The 25,362-nt window shown below is 46.9% G+C and overlaps 1 protein-coding gene across 2 annotated transcripts in view; it reads right to left on the bottom strand.

Moving 5' to 3' along the window:
* Window positions 1–2,670: 2,670 nt before the first annotated feature.
* The window catches only part of LOC124117953 (general transcription factor IIF subunit 1-like), a 50,512-nt gene continuing 27,820 nt past the window's right edge, over window positions 2,671–25,362 (bottom strand). The window contains exons 5-14 of one of the 2 annotated variants that reach the window (XM_048399827.1): window positions 12,807–12,977; window positions 10,291–10,417; window positions 9,448–9,520; window positions 9,107–9,263; window positions 7,186–7,361; window positions 6,878–6,966; window positions 6,104–6,161; window positions 5,777–5,867; window positions 3,772–4,010; window positions 2,671–3,571 (exon numbers count right to left, since the gene is read on the bottom strand). In XM_048399827.1, the coding sequence (XP_048255784.1) occupies window positions 3,806–4,010; window positions 5,777–5,867; window positions 6,104–6,161; window positions 6,878–6,966; window positions 7,186–7,361; window positions 9,107–9,263; window positions 9,448–9,520; window positions 10,291–10,417; window positions 12,807–12,977 (1,147 nt within the window). In that variant the 3' untranslated portion in view covers window positions 2,671–3,571; window positions 3,772–3,805. Of the gene's footprint in view, window positions 4,011–5,776; window positions 5,868–6,103; window positions 6,162–6,877; window positions 6,967–7,185; window positions 7,362–9,106; window positions 9,264–9,447; window positions 9,521–10,290; window positions 10,418–12,806; window positions 12,978–25,362 lie in introns of both variants that reach the window. The other variant, XM_046479980.2, reaches the window with a different exon arrangement.

The following is a 25,362-nucleotide window of genomic DNA, read 5'->3' on the forward strand; positions in this document are numbered from 1 at the left end:
GCAATTGGCACATTCACCTTGAAGCTTTGCCACACCCCTCACAATAAATCATTGTAGAGAGCTCTTATTTGGGAGGGTGCACAGGTGGCCATGCTGTCTAAGGGGTTTGAATCCCAGATTTGCCCTGATAATGCTTCCAGGTTTGTCTCATGGGCATTGCCTGTTCGGTAACATAGAAGACCTGTAGACAAGCAGCATTAAACCAAACTCGTTAATCTTGAAACAATGGGAGGGAACTCACGGTCTCATGCTCCATTATAATTTCCAATGTAAACATACCAGCAGGTAGAGAACATGTTATGTAATCAGATGCTTTATAAATGCATATGTGATAGTTGTTGCTTCATAATTGAAATAGATGTATCGTGTCATGCTCAAAGAGTAGAAAGTACTGCAGGTGTGCTGCTACTACTACCACAGCAGCATGGAAGGTCTACTCTATCCTTAAAACTGATTTATGAAGTACCAAACCACCTTGCATTTTATCACATGTAATGTATAGTTTGGGCCAAGAGTTGTCATGGAATTTTGTGTAAATTGATTAATCCTAACGGCTACACACAATCACATTATACAAGGGTACTAAATCGAGGCATGAAAACATGATCACACACATTTATGATAGCTGTGCATTACATAACTCATTTCTTAAAATGATGTGCGACATCACATTTTCAACATTAATTTGGAGGTGATGAAAGCACACTTCGGGTGAGTTACCTGGTATCAACTCGACTAGCTAGATTCGAGACATAGTTGGATCTGGAGGAAACAAGGGCACTGCATTTGAAAAGAACACATTCTCAGTTCTCGCTAAACAAAGATCTGAGGACATCCCATTAGGGGTCACGTCAGAACGACCAATCGGAGCATCGCTTACCAGATTATGAAAGTGACAGTCGGAATGTGATTTCTGATCATGCAGCCTCGAAAACTTTAACTCCGAACGATAGTTACGGGTTTAACGACTGTATCCATACAATCTAGACCATCTATTAGCCATTACAGAATGTTCTTTTGTTCAGGTTTCAAATTTGTCAAAATATGTTTCGAAGCGTAGTCGCCAATTTGAAATTAGTGCCGTAGAAAGCACGAGAAAGCTGCCTTCTGATTGGTCATTCCATTGGTCGGTCCAAGGTCGGTCTGACGTGACCCGTAATGGGATTTGGGCATTATGATCAGTAAGGCCCTTGATGTTGACAGCAGATGGCATACAATGGTCTTCTCAAGATCGACCACCTCCAAGATCTAGTGGTAGAGTGTCTGCCCAGAGATTGAAAGGTCGGGGGTTTGACCCCCGAGCGCATTGTAACAAAAAGACGCTGAAAGATGGTACTTATTACCCTGTGTGGCGCGCGGCATTAAGGGGTTGAAACAAAGACTGAGTCTGTATACTGTTCTTGAGTGGTATTCATGTTAAAACTGGCATGGTATCTCAGTGGGCTGACACAATAAAATCGGCATTAGTCAAGACTAGTACAAGAGCGCCTGCAACCATGCATGCATGCATGCACACACCCAGTCGCTACATAAGTGCAACAATCTTGATTGAAACATTAAACCCCATTTCACCTCACCTCTCCCAAAATGATACCTTGATATCCATGTCTTCTTATGAGAAGGCCCAACTTCCCATGAGCTGTGTATGTACATAGACTGTAATGTAAGCTAGAGGTGTTTGCAAGTCTTAAAATGCCACTATGTACTTGACCAAAACAGGACATCCAGACCTTCACCTTAATCAAGAGAACTTACTAAGATCTAAAAGTGCAATAGTAACTGGCAGAGATTCAACAGTTTCTCAATAACCTCAAAATTGTCCTTGACCTTTTATGGTGCAACCAATACCAGAGTGAGGACTTGTGAAGATCTATATACAAGTACATCTGTCATGATTGAGGACTTGTGAAGATCTATATACAAGTACATCTGTCATGGTTGAAACTTGTGAAGATCTATATACAAGTACATCTGTCATGATTGACCACTTGTGAAGATCTATATACAAGTACATCTGTCATAAGTGAGGACTTGTGAAGATCTAGATACAAGTACATCTGTCATGATTGACCACTTGTGAAGATCTATATACAAGTACATCTGTCATGATTGACCACTTGTGAAGATCTATATACAAGTACATCTGTCATAAGTGAGGACTTGTGAAGATCTAGATACAAGTACATCTGTCATGAGTGAGGACTTGTGAAGATCTATATACAAGTACATCTGTCATGATTGAGGACTTTTGAAGAGCTAAATTCAAGTACAACTGTTAGTGATATGCAGACTCGTGATTTTCTGGGCAATTTAGTAGTGACCCGTGAAGATCTGGGGTAGAATGGGTCTTCAGCAACCCATGCTTGCCGTTTAAGGCAACTATGCTTGTCGTAAAAGGCGACTAACAGGATCGGGTGGTCAGGCTCGATGACCTGGTTGATGCATTGATCACACATTTCGAGGATCGATGCTAATGATATCAATCACTGGGTTGTCTGGTCCAGACTCGATTATTTACAGACTGCCTTCATATGGTTGGAATATTGCTGAGTGAGACGTTAAACAACAATCAAAACCAATTTAGTAGTTCCCATTAAAGCATTTCAGAGTCATAATCTTAAAAGTGTTTCAGTTTTCACATTTCACTGTGTTGTCAATAAAACAACATTGTTGGGAATAAAATGTTTATTTACATATGTACACTGGCAGTGTAAAACACTGTACTGCTGCTGGGGAAAAACAAGTGACGAATTCCTTCTGTACCAAAGCTGCAGGGGTCAACCGTCATGCTGAGTATTGTAGTCCTCCTCTTGTCATCACTGTCTCAAACCTTGCTCTTTTGGTTGTGCAGGTCACCTTGTCGTAGATGATTTCTTATTGAAGATCAGGCAGAGACATCACCAGCCAAAGTTGCTGGACCTAGTCGAAAGGACATCAATGCTGGGGTAGCATTGACCAAATAATGCTGGACCAGCATAGCTCCAGTATAGCCGGACCAGCACAGCTCCAGTAATGCCGGACCAGCACAGCTCCAGTATAGCCGGACCAGCACAGCTCCAGTAATGCCGGACCAGCACAGCGCCAGTAATGCCAGACCAGCACAGGTCCAGTAATGCCAGACCAGCACAGGTCCAGTAATGCCGGACCAGCACAGCTCCAGTAATGCCAGACCAGCACAGCTCCAGTATAGCCGGACCAGCACAGCTCCAGTAATGCCGGACCAGCACAGCTCCAGTATAGCCGGACCAGCACAGGTCCAGTAATGCCGGACCAGCACAGCTCCAGTAATGCCGGACCAGCACAGCTCCAGTATAGCCGGACCAGCACAGCTCCAGTATAGCCGGACCAGCACAGGTCCAGTAATGCCGGACCAGCACAGCTCCAGTAATGCCAGACCAGCACAGCTCCAGTATAGCCGGACCAGCACAGGTCCAGTAATGCCAGACCAGCACAGCTCCAGTAATGCCGGACCAGCACAGCTCCAGTATAGCCAGACCAGCACAGGTCCAGTAATGCCGGACCAGCACAGCTCCAGTAATGCCGGACCAGCACAGCTCCAGTATAGCCGGACCAGCACAGCGCCAGTAATGCCAGACCAGCACAGCGCCAGTAATGCCTGACCAGCACAGCTCCAGTAATGCCGGACCAGCACAGGTCCAGTAATGCCGGACCAGCACAGCTCCATTAATGCCAGACCAGCACAGCTCCAGTATAGCCGGACCAGCACAGGTCCAGTAATGCCGGACCAGCACAGCTCCAGTATAGCCGGACCAGCACAGAACCAGTAATGCCACACTACCAACTCTCAGTCAGATTTTAAAGAGAGATACATGACTTTGTTGATAATTTTCTTGTCCGGGTTGATTTTTTTAAGCAACTGGGCAATAGTGTGAGTCATCTGTTCATTTGTCATGTTCAGTTTCTTAGATCGGAACTTCTGCAGTAAATCTTTTGTTGTCATTGGTTTCCGCATGAGGTACCGACGAATGGCATCTTCTGTTATACCCTCGCTATAAACAAAGATGACAAAGAATAATTAAATGACAGTGAATAACATATATCCATCTCAAGCCAAAACTGTAAACATGAACAGGCATACAGCGTGTCAGCTTAATGTGGGAGGAAGTGTTGCAGGTCAGAGATATTTACCACTTTTGTGAAACCCATATGTACATGGTGTGAACACCCATGAACACCCAGGGTAGAATAGGTCTTCAGCAACCCATGCTTGCCGCAAAAGGTGACTATGCTTGTCATAAGTGGCGACTCACGAGATCGCGTGGTCAGACTTGCTTGATCACTGGATTGTCTGGTTAAGACTCGATTATTTACAGACCGCCATCATATAGCTGGAATATTGCTGAGTGCGACATTAAACAAGAAACAAACAAACATGGTGCAAACAAACCAAAGGCTTTAATCAAGGTGAATCTGGGATTTGAACCATGAAGTGCTGGCCTTCATAAGAGCAACAGCATACACAAGTGGATCATCAGTATAGGTTAACCCATAGTATTTCTGTTATTTCAAAGCAAGTATATTTCTCACTTACATTTTGGGATGCATTGCCATCCTATTTGAGCATTTATGATAGGGTGAGTGAGTTTTGGCTTTTACACCACCTCCTGTACCAGTAACATTACAGCCATATCATGGCAGGGGACAAACATTACCGTATATAACTATAGATAAGCCAGATTTTGAGGACCAGCACAAAATATTCTTTAGAAAAGGGTCGGCCTATGTGAATGTAGACTTCCCTGCAACTATTTTTCATTGTGAGCACTTGTGTATCATTGCTATTTCGTGTATTGTTCCCTGTTAAAAACTACATTGAATTGCTTCAGGTGAACGAACTGAAGATAACAAACTTTGTTAATGTAAATGTGAAGTCTGTGATAACACATCACTAGACATGAAGATTTATCATTTTAATGGCTTTTCCTTTTGTTCTAGGCATGGTTTTATATGCAGAGATTGAGATTACTGTGTGTAAACTAAGCTTGAAATAGCAATCAGCTGTATACCTATGTGAGGAATTGAACCAGCCAGGTTTCAGAATGATTATTAACTGCTAGACTACCCCACCACCCATGTACGATAAGATCTAAATCAGATACCTGTATGTAAATACACCCGCTGGTATACAAGGCTTAATTATGCATTTCAATCTCTAAGTACATCATGTCTTTGGAAAACTTGAGTTTATTGAAAATGTTAGTAAATTTTGGGAGCCATGCTTTTCCTCGCGCTATAACCGAGTTAGCGCTTTATTGAAGGGTGCAATAACGAGGGAACACTGTAGTCAGAAAATGTCAAAAACAAAATGCCATTGATTGATAGCTTCTCCATTCCAGTTTTCACCATTATGGGTGTAGAAGTAAGCTAATAATTAAATTTGCTTCATTGAAATGACAGGGGGGGCACGGGTGGCCCAGTCGTCTAAGGCGCCGCGATTCGCTGTGCAGAGTTGCGTCCCTTGGGCACGCCAGAAACCTATGGTTGTGGGTTCGAATCCCGGTTCACCCCAATTATGTTTCTAGGTTTGTCAGCACCATACCCGTGCTCGTGGGTTTCACCGAAGTGGTAAACGTCTGAGACCTGCATCGCTTCGGGCTTTCCTCCCACATTAAGCTGACACGCCGTGATATAACTGGAATACTGTTAAAAGCGGCGTTAAATCCAACTCACTCACTCATTGAAATGACAGAGAAATCCAGACATGGAACTCCTGGTTGTGTCAGGCTGAACTGAAGCCTGCAGGGTCTATACTTGCCTAGATCCTCCACTGCCCTGTGTCGTGAGAGGACTGTCTGTCCGGGACTTCTTCACGGATGATGACTCTCCATCCATCTTCCTCTTCACTCCTACAACACATAGAGATAATAAATGTAGTCCACTATAAGCCAGTGCTTGTTTGCCTCTTGTACTATCATGCCAGCCAGTTCTTCCACTCATGTTCTACCCCTTGCAATCAACACCTAGGTCAGCAGACCAGGACATGATTTCATAATTTTCTTTATATATGAAAAAGTTACAAGAATAAAAACAAGGCTCTGACAGGGACATGGCCTACTAGAGCTATACATGACATGCAGGTTACCTCTTTCATCAGGTTTTGGAGATGCTGTTTTATCACCTTTTTTCTTCTCCGAGCCTTTCTGAAAATTACAGATTAAGATACAAAATCAGAAGCATTACATTTATCAAACATCACAAGATACTTGTGCTGAGTAGGAATGAGTCCAAGTTAACCAGGTTTAGCCCAAACATACATATATCTGTTTTCTTAATTGTACACTTTAAGCCTGTGCCACTTCAAAGATATACCGAATCAGACACAGAGACACACAGACACCGAGCGTAGGTTTGACTGTGTATGATAGTATTTCAGCTGTATCAAGCCTCCTCTAGGTAATCAAGTGTGTGGATCTGATGAACCAGTGGACATCTTTCCAAGGCAAGGGAGTGAACTGACTATAAAAGTCCAGTTTTCAATTATGGAGTTATATTTAGGCTGGAACTAACAAGTCTATGCATAGTCCAATCAAAATCAGGATAACGAAATCAACATCCAGTTCATAAACTGCAGTACAGATTTCAGTCGATTGCAGGATATGCAAAGCATGTGTACTGCCATGTGACTGTGACTCAACAGATATTTTCCAAATCTGTTCATGTTTTTAATCAAGGTGCTCACATGATTTGATGCATTTCTCAAAGTAAGACCCGTTTTATTACAACATAGATTTTATCGATCATATCAATCATATCGCCACCATTTTGTTTGAAGCAAATGTAAGTGATATGAGAGGTGGAATCTGATTGGTCAATAGGGACACAGAAGGGACACTACTTGTAGAGTGAGGGAGCTGACCTGCATGAACAGAGCTGAGGAGAGCTTGTCGTCCTTCTCTATATCTGAGTCACTGTCGGAGCTTGAGCTGCTACTGTCGCTGTCAGTACCTGCCATGTAAATATGCATGCATAACAACACAAAGCGTTCCTGTTGGCAAGAAACAAGAAGAACCAACTTGAACAGATTATTTGTTCCCTCTCAATAAACATAAGCTTGCACGATGATAAAAGATTTCATAGTCTATATTTTAGTCTACATAAACATCTTTAGCTCCATATTCTACTCAGTGTCAATGATCACATAATCCATGACAAAACTCCACCTACCAGTCTTTTTGCCCTTGCTATCTTTCTCCTTCTCATCATCATTCTCTTCTTCCTTGTTCTCATCTTCGTCTTCATCTTCCTCGCCCGAGTCAATAAGTTTTCTCAGCCCAGCCTCCTCATCCACTCCCTTCTCCTCATACTTATCTGCCTTCTCCTTGTCTTCCACCTCAGACTCACTGCAAACACAGATACCAACCATTGTCAGGAAGCAGTGCCTCTAACTCGCCATGCAGCAATCCACCCTCCTTCATCTGATGCCACTCACCCTCCTTCACCTGATGCCACTCACCCTCCCCCTTCATCTGATGCCACTCACCCTCCCCTTCATCTGATGCCACTCACCCTCCCCTTCATCTGATGCCACTCACCCTCCCCTTCATCTGATGCCACTCACCCTCCCCCTTCATCTGATGCCACTCACCCTCCCCTTCATCTGATGCCACTCACCCTCCCCTTCATCTGATGCCACTCACCCTCCCCCTTCATCTGGTGCCACTCACCCTCCCCTTCATCTGATGCCACTCACCCTCCCCTTCATCTGATGCCACTCACCCTCCCCCTTCATCTGATGCCACTCACCCTCCCCCTTCATCTGATGCCCCTCCCCCTCCACCTGGTGCCACTCACCCTCACCCTTCATCTGATGCCACTCACCCTCCCCCTTCATCTGATGCCACTCACCCTCCCCCTTCATCTGATGCCACTCACCCTCCCCTTCATCTGATGCCACTCACCCTCCCCCTTCATCTGATGCCCCTCACCCTCCCCTTCATCTGATGCCCCTCCCCCTCCACCTGGTGCCACTCACCCTCACCCTTCATCTGTTGCCACTCACCCTCCCCTTCATCTGGTGCCACTCACCCTCCCCTTCATCTGATATCACTCACACTCACCCTTCATCTGGTGCCGCTCACCCTCCCCTTCATCTGGTGCCACTCATCCTCCCCTTCATCTGGTGCCACTCACCCTCCCCTTCATCTGATGCCACTCACTCTCCCCTTCATCTGATGCCACTCACCCTCCCCCTTCATCTGATGCCCCTCCCCCTCCACCTGGTGCCACTCACCCTCACCCTTCATCTGTTGCCACTCACCCTCCCCTTCATCTGGTGCCACTCACCCTCCCCTTCATCTGATATCACTCACACTCACCCTTCATCTGGTGCCGCTCACCCTCCCCTTCATCTGGTGCCACTCATCCTCCCCTTCATCTGGTGCCACTCACCCTCCCCTTCATCTGATGCCACTCACTCTCCCCTTCATCTGATGCCACTCACCCTCCCCCTTCATCTGATGCCCCTCCCCCTCCACCTGGTGCCACTCACCCTCCCCTTCATCTGATATCACTCACACTCACCCTTCATCTGGTGCCGCTCACCCTCCCCTTCATCTGGTGCCACTCATCCTCCCCTTCATCTGGTGCCACTCACCCTCCCCTTCATCTGATGCCACTCACTCTCCCCTTCATCTGATGCCACTCACCCTCCCCCTTCATCTGGTGCCACTCACCCTCCCCTTCATCTGATGCCACTCACCCTCCCCTTCATCTGATGCCACTCACCCTCCCCCTTCATCTGGTGCCACTCACCCTCCCCTTCATCTGATGCCACTCACTCTCCCCTTCATCTGATGCCACTCACCCTCCCCCTTCATCTGGTGCCACTCACCCTCCCCTTCATCTGATGCCACTCACCCTCCCCTTCATCTGATGCCCCTCCCCCTCCACCTGGTGCCACTCACCCTCCCCTTCATCTGATGCCACTCACCCTCCTTCACCTGATGCCACTCACCCTCCCCCTTCATCTGATGCCACTCACCCTCCCCTTCATCTGATGCCACTCACCCTCCCCTTCATCTGATGCCACTCCCCCTCCCCCTTCACCTGGTGCCACTCACCCTCCCCTTCATCTGATGCCACTCACCTGCCTGAGTCGCTCATGTAATCCACCTCCCTGTCATCAAAGTCCCCTTCATCACTCTCCTCGATAGCCTCATCATCAGAATTGTGTTTCGCATTTTTTTTCCTCTTTGGGTCAGACTTTCCCTTGCCTTTCTTAGGTTTCTTCTTTGCAGCATCACCTTGAGTTGAATGAATTTGCAGTGTCAACACGATATTATAGCTGTCATCTGTGTAGAAGATTTGTTTAAAGAGGAACAAAGTTGTTGTATTTAGTTAATAGTAATCCTTGTCTAGTTGATGGAGACTATCTCCAAATGAATTATGCTTCGAACAAATATGGCCACCGGAACAAGGTGTGCATACCATCCTCTCCATCCTCATCTTCCTCTTCATCATCGTCAGACAATTCAGCCCAGTCATCCTGATCCGTCAGTTTCTGGATGTTAAAGGTAACAGAATCGTCAGGAAAGGACATAGTTTCCTTGCTTCATGAATAATTTCCTGAAGTTTTATTGACCATGTTGAAATTTCTGACTGAGTAAGACCAACTTTATTCCCCCAATATAGCAAATATTTCAAATTATCTGCAACACATACGGATCACTATACCCTTTGCATAAAATGACTGGGTGTAAAACAAACATTTCACGCCAGATGAGAAAACCTGGCTCATATTGATAAATGAGAAGAGTGATATGTATATCATTATGGCTATTCCATGACAAGCACATAACCCAGTGTTCCAGTTTACTGGTAATTAACAGTGTTTTACATGTAAAATTAAGTCTGGGTTCAGTCATTCATGTGACTGACAGTCCCTGTGGACCTGCAAACAACATACCTCATAAATCTTTGTTGTTGAATAAAATATCGGAAATAATCAATAAAGTATATTTTTCAAACTAAGTCAGCTTATCTTTCAGCATCAGGATTTCCTGTTGTCTATTTTTAGTGCGAGCAAATAACATTTCACTTTGCTTTGAGGTTAAATATCTATTTTTAGAGACTTAATCTTGAACCAAAGAGAAATGTTGAACATGATGATTAAAGAATTAAAAGCATGTTATATTCATACTTCTTTTCTTTTTTTTTTGTTCAAAGTTGGGACTGACAAAACTTAAAGGGGACTGGTAATTTGTAAGTGGCCAGTCCACTGGGACTGGCAGTTTCAGCAGCCAGCGGGAACACTGCAATACCCATACTTACAAACTCCTTCCCTTTCCGCTTGCTGCCCTTGGGCACCTTCTCAGAAGCTTCCTCGTCCATATCCACTACGTCATTGCGTAAGCGCTTCTTCACCATGATGTGGAAGTAGTTCAGAGTTTTGTCTCTCCTGCAACATGAATGTCTTGTGCTCATACTTTCCTCATAGCTTGTGTAACATTATCCAAGCTTCCAGCCTGAGTGACTATGAGGGTAGGGACAATGATTATAGGTGAAACTGTGGGGCTGGTACAACTGTGGGGGAATAATGAGCACTGGAAACTTTATATTCATTTGCCAAGTTTTAACACTCCAGTTCACTTTTCTTAATCTGGAAAGTACAATGAATGATAAAGACCCATTCTGGCCAACTAGAATTAGCAAATTTCAGAATTACAGGAAAGTTTAAAAAATAGGCTCTGTGCCATGCTCTACAGGGTCAAGTACAGATGTAGACCTGAAATAGATAGATACTAGAAAGGTGTTTTCATTACATGCAAAAACAGAAGCAGCCCCATTCACATGCAGGGATTTATTCAGGATTCCAAACTAAGTGCCCTTGGCAGGCAAGTTAGGAAAAGAATAATTTGCTGCAGATTTGAGGAATAATTTGGGGCCCAATATCTGCCTCTGAGTAGGACTAGTTAAATCCCTGCGACCATTTCATGAATGCCCCGTAACTTTACCATCAGAGACATATATCATGAATATTTCCTCTTAACCACATCAGGTGACACTTGACCATACACATGCCAAAAGCCCAAAACTTTGAAACACAAAGCCTATGCCTGAGCTTATTTGGTAACAATGCAGTGCAAAGTCTCTATCTACTAGACTCTAGCTTCTTCAATAACAATGTTGTAAGTACTTCCAGTTATACAACATCACTTCCAGTTTCGAAAACACATAGCCAATGCAGTACAACCTTGAAACAGAAAAGACTATGCTTTTAGCTAACTTAACAACAAAGTCAAGAGTACTTTCTGTTTAATAGCATCACTATATATATAGTGTATATACACTATATACATGTATATACAGCATTCCATTCAAATGCTCAAGATATTATGTATACACAAGTCCTTTGGGGCATCTACTTCCCACCAAGTGGCCTTGACATTCAACGACATCCAATCACATGCAAAAACGTGGCTTGTTGCATAAGAAGCCTCCATACCATACAAACAATACTCCCTGAATGAAACTATTCACAAGTCATTTCATAAGTGAATGACCTGAAAATTGACCTTGACATTTGATACTGCCATGACATATGACAAGTTTGTTTGTTTGTTGTTTAACGCAGCACTCGGCAATATTCCACTAATATGACGGCGGTCTGTAAATAATCGAGTCTGGATATGCTGATGTGGAATATAAGAGATCATGTATACTAAGTTTAATTCAAATTCTCAAGTTATCGTGTGCAGTAGCTTTTTTGATGCCTGATTCAAACTGAATGACCTTGAGATATATCAGGTATGAGTGAGTGAGTTAGGTTTAGTGCTGCTTTGAACAGCATTCCAGTTATATCACAGCATGTCTGCTTAATGTGGAAGGAAAGCCCAAAGTGATGCAATCACGGATGTTTACCACTTTGGTGAAACCCACGAGCACATGTCTGGTGCTGACAAACCTAGAAACATAATGGGGGCGAATAGGGATTCTAACCATCATAGGTTTCTGGCGTGCCTAATGGCCGCAACTCTGCTCAGCAAATTGTGGCGCCTGAGACAACTGGGCTGCCCGTACCTCATATCATGTATGAACTCTCAGACATCTAGCGGTGGCGCCGCTCAAATTCGAACAAGCACATCATGCTGCCGCCTTTACAGGCACTGCTTAAACTTCTTGAAAACATCTTACATACACTGACCAGATAACTGACTGATTAAACCTAGTGTCTAGGTGACTGACCGACAAAACAACACAGTGGCCAGGTGACTGACAAAACAACACAGTGGCCAGGAGACTGACTGAATAAACAACACAGTGGCCAAGACTGACAGACAAAACAACACAGTGGCCACATGACTGACTGACAAAACAACACAGTGGCCCGGTGACTGACTGACAAAACAACACAGTGGCCAGGTGACTGACTGACAAAACAACACAGTGGCCACATGACTGACTGACAAAACAACACAGTGGCCAGGTGACTGACTGACAAAACAACACAGTGGCCGGGTAACTGACTGACAAAACAACACAGTGGCCAGGTGACTGACTGACAAAACAACACAGTGGCCAGGTAACTGACTGACAAAACAACACAGTGGCCAGGTAACTGACTGACAAAACAACACAGTGGGCAGGTAACTGACTGACAAAACAACACAGTGGCCAGGAAACTGACTGAAAAAACAACACAGTGGCCAGGAGACTGACTGACAAAACAACACAGTGGCCAGGAGACTGACTGACAAAACAACACAGTGGCCAGGAAACTGACTGATAAAACAACACAGTGGCCAGGAAACTGACTGATAAAACAACACAGTGGCCAGACTACTGACCGACTAAACTCTTCCTCTGCCTCCTCAGAGTTGAGGTACTTGTATCTGATCTGCGGGGTGTAATTGTTCCACTCCTCGACCGGCACTGCCTCAAACGCTCCATCAGGACACTTTGTGAAGATGTAGTATGATGTGTTGTCAGCAATCGTTCCCTCACGCACACCCTTGTATCTGTGCAACACATACAGTTTTTCAACATGCTATCACATGAACTTGAGAGACAACTGAAATATAGATACAAACACTCAAGCAACACCAGTCTAATACAACACAATTGTTTCCACAGCCTACAAGTGCACCATCCTTAAACATGGATCGGTTTGCTCTTACGCCATCTGACTTTTCAGATGTAGGGATGTAGAAGAGTATTTATACAAAGAATTATACTTAAAGTGCAAGTAGCATGATTTTGTTGCAAATTTCAATTTTCCTAGATACATTAAGTCACTTCCAGGGAGAGAAAAAAAAGTCATAAGTCATTTAAATGTCCAAGTGAAAGTGCTGAAAACACATGCTCCATAACTGGATTCCAAAACCAAACATTTGGGGGCGTGGCCTAAAGTTACTTGCGCAGCGGTGTGTGACAGTTGTTTTCATTGGCTGATGTGAAGAGTTGACAGTCATATGGACACATCAGGATGTGTTGCTATTTCTGTTAATTCCAAATAAATAGCATTGCCATTATTGTAGAGTGTGTGAAACAACCTTTGATCTTGACATTGTGAATAATTAAAGAACAATTAATGTCTGTAATTAAATTTTTATGACTAACATCCTCCTTGGATACCATGTATCAACCAACTGCTGTTGCCCTTGCTCCTATTTCACACAATGGCATAAGTTGTGGACACAGTAATCAAATGGATGAGCAGACAGAAAAAGCCCCGTAATGTGATTAAAAAATCAGAGGCTAAAGGAGGTAGGTTGGGCACCGGCCGATCATTGAAACTGCTCAGCATGTCAAACCCCAGATTTTTTGTTGATGGAAGATTTTGCCTGTCATTTTTTGTCAGGCAATTTTACGCAATTTTTGTATTGTAAATTAAATTTTGGTCAAGTATTTGTGATTATGCCCTAAACATGCTTAAGTATTAAATCTGTAAAGTTGCTATGACTCTGACCGTGAATGGAGGGAGGGGTTGTTGAGCGATCAAGCGTGTAACTTGGGACATCTCCTCCTACAATGACCATATATGGAGTATAGTATATGAGCATTTCTGATTAAATACAATGTTTTTATACTTACCTGATGCTACACAGTGCTTTAGCTTCCCTACCTTATACAAACAGACAGTACTGGAATGAAGACACAGTTTAAACAGACTACAGCCCTTGCCAAGGCATCCACGAGTTATCCCCCTTGGCCCCCATTCCTCATATCCTTCACAGGATGACATCAGACGTAGAGGACACAGTGGCGCCAACGGTAAGGCGGAGGAGGAGGACTGAGTCCGGCTGGGCCTATAGGTGTAGCGTCAGGTAAGTATAAAAACATTGCATTTAATCAGAAATGCTCATGTTTTACCTTACCTGACGCTACACAGTGCTTTATTCGACTGATGGAAGGCGGGCTTACCGTGAGAAGCGCCAGGCACACTGAAGAAGCACAGCAAAAACGTACGGCAGGAAACCCAGCAGGCGACAGCAAAGTAGCGGCAGGCAAGGGAATAAGATGCAGGTCAAGCCTTCTCGGAACAGAATGGAGGTCTGACGGTAGAGAGAACTATGCTTGAGAGAGGGTAAATGCAAGGTATTCCGTGTCTGGCTCAAAAAGAGGGGGAAAAACAGGCTCTGGATGCGGTTGTCTGGTGTGAGGATTGAGCAGCAGATTTGGCCACGACAGGAGATGCAACAGGGTTCTCCTGCGAGCTGAAGGAGCTTTGGAAACCAAATCCAGGACGGCCAATAAGGCACGACCAAAAGCCGATCCAGAGGACAGGTCCAGGCCACCTTCTGAATGACCTGGGGGAGAAGAATTCGGGGGCGGAAAAGCGTACGCGCTTAGGCCGACCCAGGACAGAGCGACGCCGTCTACCTCCCAAGAACCGGAAGGCTTCCGGGTGTAGCATCCACTCTGTGGGGCACGGACGATCAGGTCTTGACAGGGAGTCGGCTAAGACGTTGCGACAACCTGGAATGTGACGGGCTCGTATCAGAAAAGGGAGACTGTCGGCCAGATGAAACAAGCGAAAGATCTGCTCCAGGAGAGAAGTAGATCGAGTCGACCCTTGCCTGCTGATGTAATACACCACCACGAAGTTGTCTGAGGCGACCATGAGACAGCTGTTGTGGAGGATCTAAGGCCAATGAGGAATCGCCCGAATGACTGCCTCCAACTCCAGATTGTTGATGTGCCACGCACGTTCCGAAGGAGTCCAAAGACCAGAAGCGGTTTCCTGGAGAAGGTGGGCGCCCCATCCTTGTAGAGATGGGTCCATGAAGAGGTGGTGAGTGGCCTCGAAGCTTGTCATAGAGGAACCACTCAAGACGTTTGATGGGACTAGCCACCACTCCAGGAACGGACGTAATTCCCTTTGCAGAGGAAGAAGGGGGGCCTACAGGTCTGAGCACAGAAATGGCATGAGAAACCGTTGAAGGGGACGCAGTTGAAGACGACCCCTGGACGTTAGATCCTGAGCTGAGGTCAACAGCCCAAGAAGGCTCTGCCACTGGCGGAGATCGAGAGGTTGAGAGAGGGCTCTCCTGACCCCGGATTGGATTGCCGCGAACCGATCCGGAGGAATTTGTATCAAGGAGAGGTCTGTCAGAAAGAGACCACCTATGAAAGTGAGATGGCGAGAGGGAGTCAGATCCGATTTCTCCATGTTGATGATCCAACCCAACCGATGGAGGAGGCGAAGGGTGAAATCGCGCTGAAGAATCAAGGTTTGATTGACGCCATGACCGAGGATGCAGTCATCAATGTAGGCTCTGAACCGAATCCCACTGCGGTGAAGGAACGCACTGATGGGATGGGTTATACGTGTGAATAACCACAGAGCCGTGGAAATGCCAAATGGGAGCACTTTCCACTGAAAGTGCTGGCCCGGAAGATGAAGCGGAGGAAACGACGATGTGTTGTCTGAATGGGAACGCGCAGGTAGGCATCCTGGAGATACAGACTGATGAGGTAGTCCATCGGTTGAAGGAGGTGGCACAGAGACCGGATGGAGATCATCTGGAAATGTTGCGGAGGCGCGAGATAATGGAGGTTGAATAGTGCCAGATTGTGGATCATTCGAAGTTTGGACGAACCCTTCTTGGGCACCAGGAAGACTGGAGAATAAAACCCTGGAGAGATAGAATCGGTGTCCAGGAGATCCACTGCATTCTTGGCAATCTGTAGATTGATATTGGCTTGAAGATCTGGCACATCGCCGATATAGAGGTTCCAAGGGAGTAGTAGTCAGAGGAGGAACGGCAGGCGGTAACCGTAGCAGGGGATCTGGGTAACAAACGGATCCTGGAACAGCTGCCAATTCCTCCAGTAGGTCTGAAGTCTCCCTGCTACTGGAGACAGATGAACAGGGACAACTGGCGGAGGGAGTTGCCAGTTGTCGGGCGTCTGAAGAAAGTCACTTCCGTCGCCGGTCCCCGCCGGAAAAGCGATCTCGGTGGAGAGGCTTGGAGGACCGATCTTTTCTGGGGGACTGGCGTTAGGGCCGAAAAACCGCTTCAAACTGGTTCTCTACCCAACATAAGATTTTCTCTGCTGAGATTGTTGTGAAGAAATGAGATGGTCCATGTTGTTAAGGAGTCGAAACTGTTGTTGATGAGTATCCCAACTCTGGGACTCGTTAGCAACAGTTGGGATCTGGCCGTTGAAGAGCGCCGACCCAGACCAAGGTTGGCGCATCAGTTGCTTCTTGAACAACGGATCCCAGGAGGACTGCTTGAACAGAGCAGAAAGTCTTGCGATGGTGAATGTGTACCAGTTGACTCTGTTGCCAATCCAGGACAGGGAGGAGCTGGTCATTGGCCTCTGATGGATTCTTGTCCAAGCAGTTCTAGATGGCCAAGTTGGCAGAAGCCACCGCCAACAGTGGATAAAGAAAGTGACGGAGCGCGGCGTCCATTCTACCAATTTGTGAATCTGTCATCAGAATCCAGGTACTGGGCCGAGAGGAGCCTACGAGCATCTGTACGTACGGAATCTCGGTACTTGAATTGATGGCTGGACAGGCAGTGTCGTAAAGGCAGTGTCTAAGGACCTTGCCACATCAGCCACCAACTGGTCACGTGGAAGGAAAACTTCATCCGACTCCAAAATTTTGTGCTCCACCTGGGGGGAGGAGCCATGCCCAGGTGAAGCACATGGGAGATGATCTACAACCCAAGCCGGCATAGGAATGAGAGACTTGGCTGGTGACGCTTCATTGTAGTCCGGGACAAAATGTTGTTCATCATCCGAAGGGTGGTGAGGTGACGGAAGGGAGGAGTCCAGATGTCTGGCGTTCTGTGCCGGGACGCTAGAAGACAGATGTTGAGTAGGTAATGGTCGGCGAGACAAAAAGGTGTCCTGGCGACTGTACGGCCACCTACGTGGCTGGCAAAAGTCAGACGAAAGCTGGCAACGATCCTGCGAGCGCTGGTGACGGCCTGGTGATAGCTGGCGATCCGGCGAGCGCTGGTGACGGCCTGGTGAATGCTGGCTGTTGCTGGCGACGGTCTGGCAATCTCTGGCGATGGCCTGGCGACAGCTGGCGATGGCCCGACGACAGCTGACGACGATTCGATGAAACGAGGCGATGGTCCGCTGCCGGCTGATGATGATCCGACGATAGCTGTCGACGGCGCTTGACTTAAGTGGAGGCAGCAGTGGAGTCGTCAGGAGTATGAGTTCAGCTACAGAGACCAGAAGAACGGCGTGACGAAAGTAACGGATGAGGCCAGGGAACGACGACCCGGCGACTGGTGGGAGCTGGCAAGATCCGAGCTGACGGAGTGCAAAAGCAGGTCGTCTGGACGATGCTGAAGTAGTTGCTCCAAAAAAGCACGAATCGCTGTAGGATTCATAAAATCAAGCAACGCAGATGGCATAGATTGGGGAGGAGCATCTGAAGGAACCATCGTTGGCATAGTCGGATCCGAAGTCGGAGGGGCCGGATTCGATGGAGAGGGAGAGATTGGTGGCGGCAAGTATCAGGCATCTTCCTCCTAAAAGCAAGTTGTTTCTGGCCACGAAAAAGAGCCTTTCTGTAAGAATTCAAGTCTGTAATTGACATAAGAGTGCAAACAGAGCAGCGATGATCAAACGAGCATGCAGGCTTGCAGTAGGGGCAAAGCTGATGAGGGCCTTTTACATAAAGCACAACGCATAGAATACATTCTGCAAAAAATGTAAACAGCGCATAAGTGTAATGAGCAGAATCACATATGAAGCAAAACATGTTATTGGACAATATGTGAACAAAGCGCACAAACACACAAGCTAACACAGTGTGAAGCGCGACTGGGAGCAATTCTAAAACATAATACGCCTAAGTAATAGGAATTATGTCAATAGAAAGTCATAATCAACAAAATAAATGTGAGATTCACCAATACTTTAAGAAAACTATAGCAAAAGGTACATTAACGTGCTATCTTGTAAACACGAGACGCACAAAGTTAAATATGGTGACCAAGGCGCAAAACGCGCAGAGTTACGCAGCCAGAATAAAATTCTAATTACAAGCTGTAAACCGCAAACGAGCAGATATTATCAAGCATGGAAAAGATATATGGGGGTAACACCACCTGAAGACGAATGTTGAAGACAATATTACAAGGTAAGTAGAACTCTGTTCCTGAGTATGTCTGTCCGTGAGGCAGACAGAGAAGAGTATGAGGAGTGGGGGCCAAGGGAGATAACTCATGGATGCCTAGGCACGGGCTGTAGTCTGTTTAAACTGTCTCTTCATTCCAGTACTGTCTGTTTGTATAAGGTAGGGAAGCTAAAGCACTGTGTAGTGTCAGGTAAGGTAAAACATATATCCTCTGTTTATGAACGTCCTAACCACCAGGCGATACGAAAGAGAATAAGGGTACAGGCAATGTCAGGTAATCAGATTGCAAGGGGTCACATCGCACAGGACTGCAGTGGTGCATGACCCATGATTACAGTGGTGACTCTAGTGATGTATGGGATGTGTAGGGGCGAGTTGTTTTTTTAAGCTGGAAACCGTTCTTGACATTTCCACACCACGAACGAAGAATAAGGAGAATAGCATAGTGTGAGATAGGATAAGTTTAAATTAACCTGATCTACACGCCGCTTTTGATGTTTTGAATATGACATTTGAATTAACAATGTTATTATGTATCCAGGTCTGCAAAGTTGTGCCTACCCATGAGACTTGCACTGTAACACATAACATAGACAAGATGATAATAATAAGTAATGTCATGGCTATGAAATGATACCAATCAGTTGCTTTGCACAATTTATATAGAAATTTTTTACAAACCTGTAGAGGTTATGAATTCTCTGATGAAATCCTCCTTGGGGCACTCATTGCATTTTCTTGGCTCAAGAAAAAATACATGACATAGTTGTAACCATTTTCCTTAATAAAAAATGTTACCACACAAAAAACTTCGTTTTTGTATGATATACGACCACCCTTATGGTGCCTCACCCTCCACGGCTTGTCACGCCAAGGGAAGCAACTCTCACCCAAATCACTTTCCATATGTCTAATGCTGACGGAATGTGGGGAGGTGGGTGGCCGTGCCCCAAAGAGGATTTCATCAGAAAATTCATAACCTCTACAGGTTTGTAAAATTCTCTTTCAGATTAAATCCTCCTTGGGGCACTTATTGCATCAAGATAGACTGCTAAAGATAATCCAGGAAGTGGCATCTGTCAGCAACAAGCGTGCATAAATACATTGTATTTTGATTATTATTTGATCAAAGAATAAACAAGAGTTCAATAAATGGAACCAACCTTATCGTGAGGCACCACCGTCGAAAGGCAGGGGCTAGAGACAGGGCGTGGTCGACCATACACAATGAAAAGAGCCATTCTTTGTGGCTTATCATATCGAGAACTCGAGACACACACACACACACACACACACACACACACACACACACACACACACACTTTTTTGAACAAGGGATATAGGGGCGCAGATCACAAGAGACTATAAACCCGCGCAGAGCTAGGCCAGAGGTGCCCCGTAAATCGAAGGAGTGCGTGTGCAAATACGATTATTATCGAGTATTAAGGACTGGTATTTTTATCGACCGTAGAAGATATAATCTGGACCGTTACTGAGCAGTTTTATAACCGGTCCGGGCTGTCTAAAATCTCGAAGGCTCAACCGGCTAGAGATGCAGAACTTTGCCCAGTTCAGAGAACTGACTGACCAAACCGAGCACGCTCGCTTGAGTGTTGGTAATGTTTGATGAACGTGCTCGGCTGGCTCCAAATAGCAGCGGAGCAGATCTCCTCAATGGGCAGAGCCGTGGCGTACGCTTGTGACGTAGCCACTGCTCTAACTGAATGAGCCTTCAACTTGGTAGGGGGGTCCCTGCCTTGAAGGGTGTACGAAGTACAGATAGTAGACCACGATAGTAGACACTATCCACCGCGAGATAGTTTGCTCGCAGGTGAACCAGCCTTCCTTCGCCATAACAGCAAAATAGTTGGTTATCCTTACGGATACCCTTAGTTCTTGAGGGTCCCTTCGGACATCCAAGAGATGAGCAGTGGTCCCCGACGAGGAAGGCTGTGAAAGAGCAGGTAGCTCAATAGGAGCCATCACGTGGAAGGCATGTGCGACCTTAGGACGGTAAGAGTCCGGCAGGTGAATACTGACCCTGTCCCGGTGAAAGACAGTTAGTTCGGGATCGGCTGACATTGCATGAATGTCGCCGGACATTACCGCCACAAGGAACGCCATCTTCCAGCTCAACAGCTGAAGAGAGAGAGACGACAGATCCTGAAAGGAAGGACCGGACAGCCAATCAGGAACGATTGACAAGTTCCAAGGGGGACTGATCCGCCGGACAGGCGGTCGGATCCTGTCCACACCTGCTAAAAAGCGCTGCACTAATGGGTGCGCACCCAGAAGTGCCCCGTCGACAGGGACGTGAAAGGCTGCGATAGCTGTAGAGTACCCCCGGACTGTCGATGCGGCCAGGCCGTCATCTAGTCGTGACTGGAGGAACTCAAGCACGGCTACGAGATCTGCAGAAAAGGGATCTGCAATCCCTCCATAGACACACCAGCGTGCATAGCAGGCCCATCTATCCTCGTACTGAACGTTTGTCAAATCCCTCCGCGAAAAGCCAGTATTGTGTCTGCAACTCGTGCAGGAATACCGCTCTTCTGGAGGCGATTCCTGACATTGGCCAAGCCACCCACTGAATCCTGGGATTCGGGTGGAGTGCCCCGTTCTGGGATAGGAGGTCCAGTCATAAAGGTAATAGAACAGGAGGCTGAGCCAGAAACCTGAGTATTACTGGAAACCAACTCTGCGCAGACCAAAGGGGTGCCAGGAGCACAAGTAGTCGTGCAGGCTGAGTGGCTAGCTGAGACACGACCTTGGAAGTCAGAGGTACTGGGGGGAATGCCCACAGAATTCTGTCCGTCCAATCTAGCTGGAAGGTGTCCAGTGCCACCGACCTCGGGTCGGGGACTCAGGAGCAGAACGTTGGTGTCTGGTGATTCACCCCAGACGCAAACGGATCCACCTGGAACGACCCGTATAACTGGGAGATAATCCTGAATATCCCCGGGTCGAGCCTCCACTCGTGAGATAAACAGGTAGCACCCTGATAATGTGTGAGTCGTACCATAGTAGGAACTGCCACATCTCTTGGAGAAGCGACGGAGACACCGTTCCCCCCTGCTTCCGAATGTAAGTCATCGCCGTTTGGTTTCCATCTCTAGACGAACCACTTGGCCACGAGGCAGATCCAGGAAGCGTTGGAACACCAACCTGACCGCTCTCAGTTCTAGCACATTAATATGCAGTTTGATCTCCTGCTGGGACCATAGTCCCGAGGCAGTGTGATCGTTCAGAACGCCTACCCAGCCGGAGAGTGATGCATCTGTTTGAACTGTGAGAGACGGAACGGGAGTGTCGAGGCGGAGCCCCCGGGACAGATTCCCGACCTCGGTCCACCACTGAAGGTGTGCATTGAGCCACTGCGGAGTCTCGAGAATAGTCTCGAGATCTTCCAAGTTCACCCAAAGTCGAAGGAGCGCTTGTTGAATGGGTCTCATTCTCAAGCGCGCCCGCCAAACCACATCCACTGTTGCCGCCATGTTGCCCAGTAACTGGAGCCATGTACGAGCAGTGTGACTTTCGGACAGAAGGAACTGGGAAGTAACACTTCTGACCTTGGTAATGCGATCTTGTGACAGAGATACAAGTCCGCTCACTGTGTTGAAATTCGCCCCTAGGAAGACTAGATTCTGAGTAGGGCTCAGATCTTCTTGAGATTGACTATCCACCCTAGAGTGATCAGAATGTCTATCACTTCTTGTGTAGCTATCTGACTCAGGGATTGCGATAGAGCTCTTAGTAACCAGTCGTCGAGGTACGGATGGCAGAACCTACCTTTTGATCTGGCCACTTGGGCGGGAATCAACATCAGCTTGGTGAACACCCTCAGGGCCGTGGAGATCCCGAATGGTAGAACCCTGAACTGATAACACCTCCCGTCGAAAGAAAACCTCAGGTATTTCTTGAACTCGGGGTGTATGGGTACGTGGAGATAGACGTCTTTTAGGTCTGTTGATGTTAGCCATTCTCCTGTCTTGACAGCTGAGATCACCGAGCGCAGTGTCTCCATCCTGAAGGACGGTACCCCTATAAGTTTGTTCAGCCTTCTCAGATTGAAAATAGGCTTGAACCCTCCGTCTGTTTTGGTGACTAGGAAATATGTCGAGTAGAAGCCCTCGCTTTCCTGTCCCACGGGAACCGGTTCGATAGCAGCCTTCTCAAGTAGCAGGCACCGGAGTGTGCTTTATCCCGGAGAAGGGGGGCGGATGATGTTTCCACCGAGGCAAATGGCCATCCCTTAGAGTTGACAGGATCCAGGGATTGGATGTGACTGTCTCCCATTCCTTCAGCAATAGAGCCAGTCCGCCGCCTATGGGGACATCCGGCTTGAGGCAGTGGACCCCGGCTGTCGGCAGTTCGATAACTTGCGACTGTGGGTCCGCCCGGGGCACTTCAGGCACTAATGGGAACCCGATGGTTCCCAGGCCCCGCGAAAAAGCTGCTGGCCTCGACCAGCTGCCTTGCCCTGGCCCCTGCCTCTCTTGCTCCTCCCGGCGCCCTTACCTGAAGGAAGCGGCTGCTTCCAAGCAGGTGCGGACTTCTGACCAAGCACGTCAGCATAGGAGAAGTCAAGTGGAGAGGTCAGCTTACGCGGTTTAACGCATGGTACCTCCAACAAGGCCTTAGAATCCTTGATGGAGGCATACAATTGTGCGGCCTCTCGGACCACCTGCTGAGCCCCAGGGAAGAGGGTGGCACCCATCTTATATGGCAAAGCAAGTAGATCCTGGCGTGTGGAAGCCGAGTATTTGGATACCGACATCCCCAGCCTGCGCATGCCCATGACTGCGCACATCATCTGCGAGGCACAGCTATGAATAGCGTCCCTCACAAGATGACTATGAACTTCCGTAAGTTGCGCGGCCAACCCCGAAGAGTCGGCTGGCCCCTCTCCCGCTAACTCCCTCTGTACTGCCGACAGATATGCGGAGTGTACGGTCACACGGAGCTGTTGGCATGCATTACGATATTGCTCCTCAAAGCATACGTAAGCAGCCTTCAACTCCGCACCGCACGCGGGAAAGGGGGGCAACCGCCGGCCCTGCTTTACCTTAGTCAAGTTGGGGGTCGAAGACCCCCCCTGGGTAACGGAGGTCCAGATGCATTCATTCACCACCGGTACCTCAAAGTCACCATCCTCTGCTAACGGGTACCGCTTCATAAGTTCGGGCAGGTCGAACTTCCTGCGGGCACCCAACAACAGAGGGTTGATGACTTTATGCACCAGTGAGGATAGAACACGGAGCCGCACCTGGGGCGCCTTGCTAGGAGCAAAAGCGTCCCCCGGAAGGCGGTCTGAGATCGTCCCCGAGACCAAATGGCCTGCCTCGGCCGACGCCGGGCATATCACGAGGTCTCAAAGCCGTGTCCAGCGCCGACAACGGGGAAGGCTCGGTCCGCATCTCCTCTCGGAGCTGAGACTTTACCTCCTCCATCATCGACGCCATCTGCGACCTCAACAAGGCAGAGATGTCCCCCAAAGACGGTGCAGGAGAGGGTGCAGAGGGGGGGAGGACGGTCTTTGCCAATCTTATATCCACCCCCGCCCACAAGAGACCCTTAAAGTGCAAGAGATCCACTTGTCTCTTTTTCTGAGCCAGGGGCGTGAAAGCAATACAGATCGGGCATGACCCATCGTCATGCCCGTCTTCCGCCAGATACTTGAGGCAAGTATCATGCCTGTCTTGGGGGGGAATGGATGCCGAACACCCCGTACACAGTTTGAAGGTCTGTAAAAAAGACTGTAACTTTGGAGTTGGGCGGGAAGGGTAATAAAGTGTATCAGTGCGATTGAAAGATCGGAAAGATACGTGCATAAATTGTGAAACTAGAAGCAAAGGCGTAATTTAGAATGCGATTGGTAACGCGATACTAATAGTCAATGTCGTAGTATAATTATAACACCAAAGTGGGCGTGTTACGCGCGAAGGTCTAAAAAAAACGTAAAAAAGGTAAGTGTAATTTAAAATAATTAACACACCACCTTGGGTTTATGTAAAAGAAAAGATTGTAGGCCAAAGCCCGATGATATAACATTAAAAACCCCAAGCCGTTTTTAATGGCCCTGGTGTTACATGTATTATACGTGGCCCTACAATATGGACGCCACGATGGCCTTTGTTCAAAGGTATCGTACACGTGTCACATAATTACAACTCTATAACTTTACAATGCGAGATATTACGCCTTTGCATGAAAGAAATGTACCATACATACAGTTTGGTCAGCCATGGTTCTTGTTCGAACGATAATCTTGTACTTTTGTAAGTCTTGAAAAAAACAGGCACGTCTGTCTTAGTCAGATGACATAAGGAAAGTGATTTGGGTGAGAGTTGCTTCCCTTGGCGTGACGCGCCGTGGAGGGTGAGGCACCATAAGGGTGGTTGTATATCATACAAAAACGAAGTTTTTTGTGTGGTAACATTTTTTATTAAGGAAAATGGTTACAACTATGTCATGTAGATTTTCTTGAGCCAGGAAAATGCAATAAGTGCCCCAAGGAGGATTTAATCTGAAAGAGAATACTCAGTTAGATAACAAGTCCGACACTCTTGTGTGATGTTTTCATTTCCTTAATCTGTTAACAGAACTAAATAGTTGTTAAGATGCCCTAATCTCATCAGTCCAAAAAAATTATCAGGCAAGGAACAGTGTAATACAATTGTATACAACAGTGTCCGAAATAACTGCCTGCTTGCCCACCTGCCTGTGGCTGGTAACATTTCTTTTGGGCTGCATGAAATTTTCCTCGACCTGCCCGACTGTCTGTTAGA

This window comes from Haliotis rufescens, unplaced genomic scaffold (assembly GCF_023055435.1).
Source record: "Haliotis rufescens isolate VD_foot unplaced genomic scaffold, xgHalRufe1.0.p SCAF_2, whole genome shotgun sequence".
NCBI classification, from domain to species: Eukaryota; Metazoa; Mollusca; class Gastropoda; order Lepetellida; family Haliotidae; genus Haliotis; species Haliotis rufescens.